The sequence below is a fragment of the Mya arenaria genome, chromosome 3 (assembly GCF_026914265.1).
Source record: "Mya arenaria isolate MELC-2E11 chromosome 3, ASM2691426v1".
Lineage (NCBI taxonomy): Eukaryota > Metazoa > Mollusca > Bivalvia > Myida > Myidae > Mya > Mya arenaria.
This window is the reverse complement of record NC_069124.1, coordinates 15,193,081-15,205,676: the sequence shown is the minus strand read 5'-3', so window position 1 is coordinate 15,205,676 and position 12,596 is coordinate 15,193,081. Positions and strand designations below refer to the sequence as shown.

General features: G+C 32.8%; 1 protein-coding gene across 2 annotated transcripts; it reads right to left on the bottom strand.

The window, feature by feature from the left end:
* Positions 1–5,285: 5,285 nt before the first annotated feature.
* Positions 5,286–10,930, bottom strand: LOC128228440 (uncharacterized). Of its 2 annotated transcripts, none has more exons than XM_052939754.1 (8): positions 10,617–10,929; positions 8,840–9,198; positions 7,619–7,817; positions 7,268–7,372; positions 6,837–6,872; positions 6,489–6,617; positions 6,210–6,293; positions 5,286–5,980 (listed from the first exon to the last, which is right to left on the bottom strand). In XM_052939754.1, exons 1-8 carry the CDS (start codon positions 10,911–10,913, stop codon positions 5,708–5,710), a joined length of 1,482 nt encoding a protein of 493 aa, XP_052795714.1. In that variant the 5' UTR covers positions 10,914–10,929; the 3' UTR covers positions 5,286–5,707. The 2 variants fall into 2 exon arrangements, with proteins under 2 accessions (XP_052795714.1, XP_052795715.1); XM_052939755.1 differs by having other exon boundaries at positions 5,758–5,980; positions 6,190–6,293; positions 10,617–10,930.
* Between the last annotated feature and the right edge of the window lie 1,666 nt (positions 10,931–12,596).

Genomic DNA, 12,596 nt, shown 5'->3' with positions numbered 1-12,596 from the left:
AATTCCTGGATCCGCCACTGGTCATTATATATTTTGTTTATCAAACGGTACAGAGACCAAGTGACTGAATCTGACTTGCATTTAATGAATGAGATGGTCTGTAAAAGATTTCTGATGAATATCCTATGAAATTTGCAGTCCTCACGTTCGACTGGTCATTGTTTGTGGATTTATTATACACAATTATAAAAAATACTATTACCAAGTTGTCTCTTAAGGTTACGGGAGCCTTCACTGTCAAAAGTAAGATATATATAATTTGTCTCCCTAATGCCATAAAATATGGATGGTCCCCTTAATGCCTCAAAAATAATATTATATATACACTGGTCTCCATAAACCCTTCTACATATATACCGGTCCCCTTAAAACCTGCAACATACTTACAAATTATTAAGGAGACCGCAAATTACGTATATTTTTTGTTAATCAATTTAAGAAGCCTAAATTTTGTACTCATAATAAATGATCATTTTAATACTAAATTATTAACAAAATAAAGTATAAAACAAAAAATATACAAATTGTCTCCTTAATGCCATAAAAAATATACGGTCTCCTTAATGCCCTAAGTATATATATATATGTAAATATGTCATGTACTCACGGGGAAATTTTAAAAAGAACTACTGCTGACAACATTCTTCATGACAACGTCAACGATTTTGAAATAAAATATCAACAATACTTCTTCATCAAAATTATATAAAACATATGAACAAATGTTTGTAATAATGTTATGCTTTATGCATGAACGAACATATGAACAAATGTTTGTAATAATGTTATGCTTTATGCATGAACGATCAAACATAAGACATTGTTTGGATACAACAGCACTGAAACAGCGTTTCTATTCATGTTGATAATTGATGCATCAACCACATTGGTAATCGCAGTCAGGAGTGATACACTCTTAGGATAAAAATTACATTTTCAAGGAACTGTTAGTTTTCGCCATCGTCTTTTTCTGATGATATAATTGATACATCTCTGAAAGAACACATACTCATTAATACTCCTCCTTCACAGCACCATCAACAAATGCATACGTTGTAAGTTCGATTGGAATACTAAAAGAAACAAAACATAAAAATCAATTAACTCTAAAACAGACACAGAGTAGCAAACAAGCTCAATACATTTAAATCGTTTTTTATAAAAGGAGTAAACTGTACAATGTGTTCACATGTAAACACATGATCAAAAACCTCAATTCCATCGGCCATACATAAATTTAGCATGCCATTAGGCTGTGTGTTGGCTAAGTTTCAGAGCGAAGAAACGAGTACATAATGGCAAGCCAACACAGACAATCCCAAAGCAATTTCTTTTCTTGAGAATTTTTCATCTTAGGTTACAGTGAAACATCCCACATTTCAAAACACACCATCGAACTAAAATGTACACAGGAAGTTGTATTATTACTTTCACCCTCAAAATAATTGTACTTAAAATGATCAGTGAGCTCAACATTTTACAGCAAAGCCATAGGCAACCGTTATGACACAAAGATCAAAATAATTAAAAATCCAAACCATTAAAAAGGCAAAGGCGACACATACTTTCAATTACATTTCAAAATGTATGACACCGAAAAATGGAAACAGTTACTAACCATAATTATGACGCAAACAGCGATGCCTGCTATATATAGCGTTACCGCATACAACATCGAAAAATTTGGACAACATACATGCCATAATTATGACTCTAACAGCAATGATTGCTATAAAAACGATAGCGCACACCACATCGAAACCAATGGAAAACTTACGTGCCATAATTATGACGCAAATAGCGATGCCTGCTATAATAAACGTTACCGCACACCACACTATGAACTTTCCTTCACTTCGCCGAAACTTCGGCAGGTGTTTATCAGTGATAACGGACCGGTAAAATGGCCCTCGCCCGTAAGGATGGAAGTCCTCTTCGATTGGATACTCCGTTAAATTCCTCTCAACATTAGGATATGTCTTATTTTGCTTCGTTAAGAATTCATCAGATTCGAACGATTCATTTTCAAGTCCTCTTTTCTGAAATAATACATAAATAATAGAGAGCATAATACATCGATCAAGGATTACTTCATTCTTCTAGGTGAAATGCCATGACAGGTTTTCGATAGTTTTAGAATGTATATAGTGCGGGACTTAGACAATTGATAATGACACAAAACTATCTTGGTTAAATAAAGTATAACCAGCTCAGCACTGTCTTAAAGTATGCTATTGAAAACGTTTGACTGTCCGTGTTGATTGAGTATTTCATAATGATTAAACAATTAATATGAATATTCTTTAGTTTAAATATAGTTATTATGTCCCTTTAAAAAACAATTTTACCGTGTTATCATCGGAAGCAGTTTGGTTGGCACATGGCTTATAACGTCGTGTTTGTACACTGTCATAACAACCTGCCCCTGTTTTCGAATTTGTATTGTTATCATATTCCCATGTTTCGCTCTTCAAGCTAACAATTGCACTGACTGTACGTATTTTAGCCATGGTTACACCTATGTGTGATATTAATTACACAACATATAGTCACGGTACGCATTGTTAGAAACACAAACGTTAATGATATGTCCGTTCACTTGATAACAAAATGATTTATTTTGTTTGAAAAATTCTGACTCTTTTTAAATCACCACAAACAAAACAACGAATGTCAAGTAACGTTCACAGGAATTTAACGTTGAGCTAGTTCTCATCTTACAGAATATAATCATCGGCTTGTATGCCAATAAGCGCTTGAGAACAAATTTAAAAAAATGTTAATAAACCTCTTCTTGTCACGGAATTCAGCTTTGAACTCCTCGCAAAAGTCATTTCACACCAGATAAGGAAACAGATGATTAGAAACGGTATTTCTTTCACTTGATATTTTTTTTGCACACGCCAGACTCTTATCAGTTCTAGTTGATGGAGGATTCTTTTCTAATTAGAAATTATCTTAAGCTTAGACTTGATACAAATCACTGGAGCTCAATCAAACATTTCTGTTCGCTACGATTACCGAAAAAATCGTTGCTACAAAGGAATATAATTTATAGTTTGTTGTAGAGAAAATATTATTAGGTAAATCGATGATTCCGACAAGTATAGTAAGCTGTCAGATAATGTAAGCTCCTACATGGATTTGAATGTACATTGATATTAAATAGTTACTTTGAAATCGCCGCAAAAATAATTTGGTTTGATTGTAGATACATATGACGGACATTTATTAAGTAATTCAATTTATTCGTCTGCTGTGAATATTTATGAAAGCGACATGTTATAATGTGAACACTAGCTTAAGCAAACTTCATTACTTGAAGGTTTCTGCAGAATCCTTCTATATCTATTCGAAAACGATGGCTACTGTAGTAAAACACTTATATAAAATGTCAGTAAATATATAGCATCAATAATGTCATTCATTGAAAAAAAAAACGTATGAGAGTCCAGATCCATACAATTTTGTTATAAACATGTCGGCTTTGGCATTTATTTCTGATGACAATATAAGTATCTATCATTTGTTTCCGTAACGGATAAAAGTATCCGACCAGAGAGCACGCGCGAAACCAAGTTACGAGGCTTGCCGATTTACCGGCCATGCAACATGCCCGAGGGTCGGATTTATTTATCCGTACCGAAAAAAACATTATTGTTTTTTTTCTTGCATATCTAAAATTATCGATCATGTAAAAATTGATGTAGAAAATGCACTTTTTACAATTCAACAAAAGGTGCATGCGACTTCGTTCACTTATGTCAAAAAGCGCAGTAATTGTAAATCAATATTGGAGTCAAATAGTTCCTCTAAAATCGGGTTTTTACGATTATTTATTTTGATTTTGATTAAAAGTATTGCATACTTATATATTAAAGTGTGCTTTATTGATATGATATAATACATTTTTCAACAACCATACAATGATAAAAGAAGTGGCGCGCTATTGCGCGTGACTCGTCTTACAATGCGGTGTAAGACGGTTTTTTCAAGCACTGATCACATGACCAGAAACACACGTCCGGTATGCAAGAAAAGGTAATGTCAAACACCGGCTGACCTGTAAGGCAAGAATCAACGCTAATAAAAATACATTTAAACAGATAAGTCAAACGCTATTCTTTTCAATAAAACATTGTGTTTGATGTTTGAAAATACACGATATTAGTTTCATACTCTGTATAAGTATGCTACAAGTTATATATAAATATATTTAAATAGTTATATATAAGTCAATGCTTATTCATCCTACTTTAAGTCTATAATTCATTTTTCTAGGCCATTGAAAACAAATCAACATTGTCTGTTGTGTGCTATAAGGATTCCGAAAAGTCCGAAAACACTTTAAAAACATACTCTTTTGTTAACGCATTGACTGATCAGAAGATCGTTCCTAAAATCAAATTACATAACAATAAGAATGTTTGCCTGTACGTTTTCCTCGTAATTAGTTAACAGAACGTTTCCACAATCGCGCTCCTTCCAATGACCGAGGACAAGCTCAGCCCATGAACTAAATAAAACTGAAGCGCTACGAGTACTTCAACAATACATAATGCAGTAACCATTAGATTCTGTAATGCACTGGAAACTATAGGCCCATCAGCCCCAAAACTATTGTGAACTTTTGCATGTCTTATTAACTGGTCCAAAATATAGTAGGTCATTGATTTTTGTTAAAGCGGTATGATGGTTATCCATTGTTTTCGACATCTATATTTAAATATTCATGTTCTGCAAAATCATTTGATACGAAAAAACGCTGCCATTTAGACCAATGAATTAAGAATACACATAAGCAGCTGCAGTTTACTATCAAACTACTACAATGAAATAGTAAACTTAGGCTGAACGTGTTACTACAGACCTTAGTCTGCCCAAAATTCTTAGTGTTGGATAAAATGTTTTGATTGTCTTTTTTGTTCTTGCATTAAAACGCTGTTAGTATAATGTTGTGTATTCTTTAATTCAATAATTGAAACTACAGAGACAACCACAGCAGCCTAAGATTGAACCTATGTCGTATTTTAAGGCACAAGGATCAGTCCCCTAGACATCAATGAGAGACACACAACGCCACAATACAGTTCACATTCACTAATAAAATGATTTTCTTAATTAAGTATCAATCTGTTTATAAACTCAGGTTTTTATTATATTGTTCTAGTATTTCTTTGCTATAAAGATAGTTGGTACGCGTGAATAACAGCTCGTGCTACATATACGGATCTTACCTCCCTTTTCCCATGTTAAACCTGCTTTGGCAAACATGATAGGGACGATGACGTTTAACAGTTCTTTATTGTTTGGGCGCTTCCACGGTATCCACACTTTTAATGTGTTTTATTTAGTGTGAGCGCAATTTCATTCATTGACATTGAGTGTAGTTTTAAAGAACCCCAGTCACTATCTATATACATGTGCTTATCAAAAATCTGACAACTGACTTTTAACAATTTCACATTTAAATAACTTATGTTAAATAGACCTAGTGCGCTTCACTTAGTTAAATGCTTAAATATATATAAATAACTATGGTTAAACAGTTTTAAATCATTTTGTTCATATCTGTTTTACTTGTTGTTTACGAAACATTTTTCTAAAAATGACATTGTTCCTCTGCTTCAATAATATGTATTGCAGTGTGTATTATAAAAACAAGTAGTTTGTGAAATTGTGTAGTTGATGCAAGGATGGCACTTGATTAGTTCGGCTTTTGCGGCTGGGCCACGCCTTTTCCAACTACAGGTCCGCATTCATGCAACAACAGCGCAGGCCAGACAACAAAATCCACTATTGATCCTGTACAGGTGTATTGTTTGAAAACATTTGAATCAAACTTGTCGCCCCGCAAAGCTGTTTTAAAACTCATAGGTGGACTTTGAACGACCATCATCCAACCGATGTAAAGACACTGCATAACGAAAGGTTTGAGGCCATGTAAACAGTGCTTCCGCCAGCTCGCCTCCATGTAAGCCTACGGAATAAACAAATATATTTTTCTCTGGCTGCTGAAAAACCTTATTATTTTATTGACGTAGAGTAGTCGCCGGAATCAAGATTTGCCAACTTAAAAACATTTTTGTACTAAAACATGTTATTTTAGATCGATTGCAGTGTCTACGAATTGTCGCTCGTTAAGAAATTGTTTGATAACGGTTTATGTTTGCATATGTTTATAAATACATGATAAACATTCCTCTCACTCTTTGCACGATTGGTAATATTGACCGTGAAACTTCTTTTCTGACTTTCGTCATCTGTTCTTCAACTTTTACGTGTCTTGATGCCTGTAAAGTTAATTTTTGCCTTATGTATTGATCACAAAATGTGTATCAATTTAGTTAGAAAAAAATCAAGTGTATTCCAATGCCTTTATATTGAAATAACCGAAGTACATACTTTCAATATTATGCAAACATTCAAAATATCGTTTTGTGACACACTGATCTAAGCCATTTTAGCCAAATCGTTAGTAAACATACCACTTCAATTTCATTTTTTTGTTCGGTTTCATCAGCGTAACTTTTTCTCCTCTTAGGTTCCCATCGTTTTTGAAGCTGCATGTCTTCTATAGTCGACTGTTCTTTGCAATATTTTGCAAACTTGGCAAGCTTCAATTGAAAAAGGACAAAATGATATACACACACACACAACATCACAACATCACAATCCGATTAAAATCGTATTCATAAAACGAGGAAAGTCGTTTACTTAGCTTACAGTAAGTAAGTTAATTTTGGAAACACATCACGATGTTTTTTTTTATTTATGTTGAATTTCTTACTGGTTTTCGTAATAATGCTCTCTTCAATGTACATAAGTTTGCATACCTGTTTACGGGAAATCGTCAGATGTACTGGAATGTCCTACAAAGCAAATGCATTTTATAAAATGAGTCTGGATTATAAGGAAAGCTTCCGGAACAGAAATAACACCACAGATTATAACAACAAAGCATATATACTGCATGAATAAGGAATTATTTATTTGTCGCTTGATCCGTTGGGTTGTACCAATGCGATACGTTTGCGTAGGTTTAATGCGATGTATCGTTACTTAAGCAAGACACGAGAACTAATGACTTTGCGTAATATTGCGAAAGTTGATTTGTGCATGCACCCTTGGAAAGTGTGTGGTACAGACTCAGGAAACATTGTGTTATACGGTAGCATCTGAACACTTTCCCATTACGTCATATAAAGTTCACAGAATATTTCAGACGGAAAATTAACACGCATTAAATAAATGCATTTCCTACTACCTTGAACACTGCAGACTTCCGGTATTCATCAAACAGGAGGTTGACAGCATCATCTGTTTGCTTAAGTATCTGACTGGCTTTCTTCTCGCAAAATTCAAACGCGTTCTAACAAATGGAAATTTTTGAATTGATATAACACTGTGGAAACGACTGCGTTATCAGTTGTTTAGCGCTCATTTTATATTAATAACATGTAAATGGAAATCGCTTTAGTATGTCACCGGATTTTCTTAACTCATATCTTTTTTTGTGAAATATCCAAATTGTAATTCTAATGCTTTTTATAATTGAGTGTCAATTGTGAGTAACTCTTTGTACATCACTCCATGAAATCAGGTAAAATACTTTTACCAATAACGTGAGGTGCAGTGTCTCAATCGATTCCTCCTCAGTGTAGCCAACCTCGGTCAAACATTCAAACGCATTGGTCCACTCATTGTCATAAAGTTCACTGTACTTTTCACCAAGTTTCAAAGGTCTGTCCGAATCGTTAAGATCTGTAATGTTGGGATTGTCTTTCGTCAGCCTATCTCCTGCAATCTTACTCAATCTACAAAGATGAATATTAAATTAAAAATCATTTGGATTTATACAGCACTATATTAAAATTCTCTAAATTGCAATAATGTTTAACAGTTAATGGTCTAACACAATGCAAAAGTGGATGGGGACATATAACAGTTGTTTCAAAGGTTCATGATTTATAAAGTTTTGAGAATCAATCTTTTGCATGAGTAATACATCTTTTGCCACATGATTAAGGGGAATAGGAAGTTGACAAAATGTTACAATAAAGTATTTTATCAGACTTTGAATCCAAAGAATTCTTTTATTGGAAATGTCAAAAGACAATATAACTATAATTAAGTGTGTGAAAAAGCCACAGACTACCCAATGAACAATGTCTCGCGGGTTCTTCAATATATATTCAAAATATTCAAAAATATAACTACAAAATTGGAAAATAGTCATTTCTTTATCATACAAATGCAAATATCTGATAGGGTTGACTGTTTTGACACAAAAACATACTCATTTTGTATAACGAAATTTCCGAAAAAAATACAATGCTTCTGCAATTGAAATTAATATGATATAACTTGTTACACCTTATCATGTTGCAACGCATATGATGCATGTAGCATATTAAAAATCCAAACTAAATACAAATCAAACAAAACATGAACATAAGTGTTTTTTGGACATTCAAATGTTTTGAACTCTGTGAACGGCCCTTAAGCCTTAGATTATGTCCTTAAATTATACAATTTATAGTATCAATACATTCCAAACGTTTATCTTTAACGAGGGTGAATTCGTTTAAAAACGTCACTTCAAAGTGTTTTTTAAGTTATTTTTATATACGACTTTCTGAGCAAAAGGTAAATACAAGGCATTTCTTAAGGATTTAAATATCTTTGAATTTGCTTATTTTCAGCAATGGTAGCAGCAACATCGTCACAAACCTCTTCAATCATTGTAAGTGGGTTAAGATTTTCAAAAAAATAAATAAGTAATATTCAAGGACCCCAAAGAAACAGATTACTATGACTTCACCGACTAATATCAAACCTTGTTAACAGTTCCTCATTTTCAGCTTTAAACTGCTTAAGTTCGGTCTTTAGTTGATCATTTGCTGCGAGTAACCGAATTGTTTCATCTTTCTCCAGCTCCAGTCGCTCCCTGAAGTCACACATTTGTTGGTGTATCTTGGTATACGGTTCTGTCGACTCTTTTTCTATAGTCATGGACACTGTGGAGGCATTGTTGTCAATAACTGTTTTCTGTGCAATACGAACGCACGCAGCTTCAGTGCTTGTTTTGCTTTTTAACGTTGGCTGTCGATAATATTCTGTAGACTGACAGCTGTTTTTCTTTTGTTCCTTGGCTTGTTCGGAGGTTTCATATCTTTGTAAAAAATCTTGTGGAATCTGAAGCAGTATTGAATCAGATATGTGAAATTACTTAGCAGCAAACAATTATATCATACTCGAAAAAAATGAAGAAATATGTGAAATTGTATCTGTTTTTGTATAGCTTCTATGCAGAATCGCGTTCGACGCCTGTGACGCTTTCTCCATTGTCAGACCAGGAGTATAACAGTTTCAATTAAAGATGAGCTTAGCCGTTGGAAATAGATGCATTTGTCTGATTTTAAAACATATTATGAAGCCAATTAAATATTTTGTTTCCAAGATAGAAATAAGCAAGCACGAGAAGTTGGAATTTATTGAATGGCAAATGGACTTGTCCGACTGTTTTACGAGTTCTATTATTTATATAATGAAAACCCCACAATCTTCCTATCAGTTATCAAATAAAAACAACATTAAACAATTGAGCCTAATTTGTTAAACCCTCCTATTTCAATTGTTAATCCGAGTTTTGTTTACAGTGTTTGGAAAAAAAGTGTCTGCGTTCTCATTTTTAAGAAATATATCTGTTCGATATTCATTTTCACACAAACAGCATAAATCAGTAAAATTATGTTTGAGTACAAAGATGGAGAAAATTGCAATCACCCAAACCGCATATAAGGAAGTTAAATTATATTTGTGTATATACATGTAGGGAATAACTGTCACCAATACCGAATAAAAGGAAGTAAAATAATGTTTGTGTATCAACATGTAGATACTAACTATCACCAATACCGCATAGAAGGAAGTAAAAATTTATTTGTGTATAAACATGTAGAGAATTGCTATCACCCAAACCACATAAATGTGTAAAGATATATTTGTGTATACACATGTAGAGAATTACAATCACCAATAGCGCATAGAAGGAAGTAAAATTATATTTGTGTATAAACATGTAGATAATTGTTATCACAAATACTGCATTGAAATAAGTAAAATTATTTTTATGTATGAACATGTACTGAATTACTTTCACCAATACCGCATAGAAGGAAGTAAAACTGTATTTGTGTATAAATATGTAGAGAATAACTGTCACCAATATATATGCAAAAAGCTGCAGAAACATGCTCAGTAGCAAAATGTTTAAACATAAACCCGGTTTAGTGGCAATGGGCAAACGACAAATACCGCATAGAAGGAAGTAAAAATATATTTGTGTATAAACATGTAGAGCATTACAATCACCAATACCGCATAAAAGGAAGGAAAATTAGATTTGTGTGTAAACATGTAGATTATTATTATCATCAATACTACATAGAAATAGGTTAAATTATTTTATGTATGAACATTTACTCAACTACTGTCACCAATACCGCATAGAAGGAAGTTAAATTTTATTTGTGTATAAACATATAGAGAATTACTATTACTTATAACGAAAATAGAAGTAAACCTATAGTTCACATTGTTTATACGTGTACCTGTTTTAATAAAACTTCAGCCGCAACCTTCATTTGTGTGTAAAAATACCACTTTATCTCCTCCGCAGAATTGGAATCAATGTTTCCTCTTGCTTTAACGATTTCCGTTTTCCAAAAGGTTATTTTCTCTTCAAATTGGTTTAAAAGATCATCAGCTCTATCATGTTCGAACATGCTACTTTCTCGTTTATAAGTGCGGGTATTGTTCCCTGCTTTGGGAACACTCGCAAAACTTCCATTGTTTCCCATGATTTGTATGTCATCAATGTTAAATATTTTAATTTTTAACATTTGCATACTTATTTGACCAAATGCTGTATAATACTGCGTAATTTACGCAGTCCACAAAAGACTTCCTCCTTCGTAATATTTAATCCTCTGCTTATTTTACAATTTAAACGTAAGATTAAGTTGTAAGCATTGTACTTGTTTTGAATTCAATGTTATCACTAAATAAATAAGCGACACCCTTAAATCTAATCGATGGGATATCAAATGTGGAATCCCAGACAATAAATTAATACTCAAAACGCAAATAAAATGTGTTTTTTACCATGCGCCAAAACGTTTAGAATAACTGAAGTAGTCCATGTATGTTTCTTACTGATTTTTTTCTGTTTCTGGATTACAAGTAAACTATTGGAATTGATAGGAAGTAAAAACAACTATATTTTGGTTGCTGGCTGTCAAATTTTGTATTTTTCATTTTTCATCTGACAAATGTATCCCATCCACAAGACTACTCGTCCTTTAGCGAGGTCCAATAATGTTTGCATCTGTAAAGAACGAATCTGTAACTTAAAACCTAAATTAAGTTGTCAAATTATTTTGTACCATGACCTGAAAGCACGAGGTAATTTCGGATGCGTGAGATCAGCATGTAGCATATCATTTACTAGGGTAAGGATTCATTTATAGGGTGATCAATACATATATTTTGACCTGTCATTAAATCCAGGTATGTATGAAGCAAGGTATAAAGTAGTTTCTCATTTGAGACAAAATAAAAAAAAGAAATACTTATAAATGATGATTGTTCGGCTCAGAACGTAAATAGATAATTCATTTTAATTATAATTTCTATAAATATTTCGACTAGGTTCATCAAATAAAAGTAATCATATTTTCATTGTCTTTGTAATCTATGTTTAGGTAATATTCGTCACACATGTCGTACCACAATAACAACATTTAATTTTATTACAAATATAATTTACAAATGATGAAGTGTTCATTTAAATAAACATTCATCATATAATCGTGTTAGTGAACATTCTTTATTACACTAAACATACGAAACCGTTGTAAACAAATTGTTTTGTATTACAGCTTTAAATTATGATTGCGCGGTGTTAGGTTAGGTCAACTTTTGTCGAAAACGGATGTAAGTTTGAACTAAACATTGTTTCAATGCAAATTAATCCTGGAATAATGAAAAGTTCATTCAAAGAATTCTTGTGGAGGCATGAATACATTCTAAACTCTCCAACCGTTATGGTTAAATGTTACTGAACTTCACACACACACACATGCAAAGTTACATTTAAGTAAACAAAGACAAAAAAGAAATATGATACTTCAGAGCCTGCTAGCGTCAACGTCAACACTTGTCCTTGCACTATTCAGTTAGGATCTATGGATATGATTATGTGGTTATTACCATTTAAACTATATTATACATTTTAAAACTAACAATCGTATGCGTTTTTCTAAGCGCCTTATATCAGGAACTGTCCGGTAAAGACTCGGTTTTATGTTTTTCACTAGTCCAATATTTATGTGAAAAACTACAGAAACAACTCAGTAGCAAAAAGTTAAAACATAAATAATATCCTTAGTTTTATCAAGACTAGATCATTAGTGTGCTCCATGTTTCTTATATTAGTATTATACTTGAGGACAAAAATCTTAAAACATTTGTAGTTTAGTTAGAGCAACACAACAATATCATTGAAGGTTCTTAGTACAGGGGCTGTTGGG

Bases quoted from the DNA above. Each gene is read 5' to 3' on its own strand.
- LOC128228440 (XM_052939754.1), bottom strand. From the start codon at position 10,913: ATGCAAATGTTAAAAATTAAAATATTTAACATTGATGACATACAAATC. The intron at 9,199-10,616 runs GTACACGTATAA...ATACTGCTTCAG, and splicing joins CTGAAGTTTTATTAAAACAG to ATTCCACAAGATTTTTTACA. The intron at 6,618-6,836 runs GTATGCAAACTT...TTTCAATTGAAG, and splicing joins TGACGATTTCCCGTAAACAG to CTTGCCAAGTTTGCAAAATA.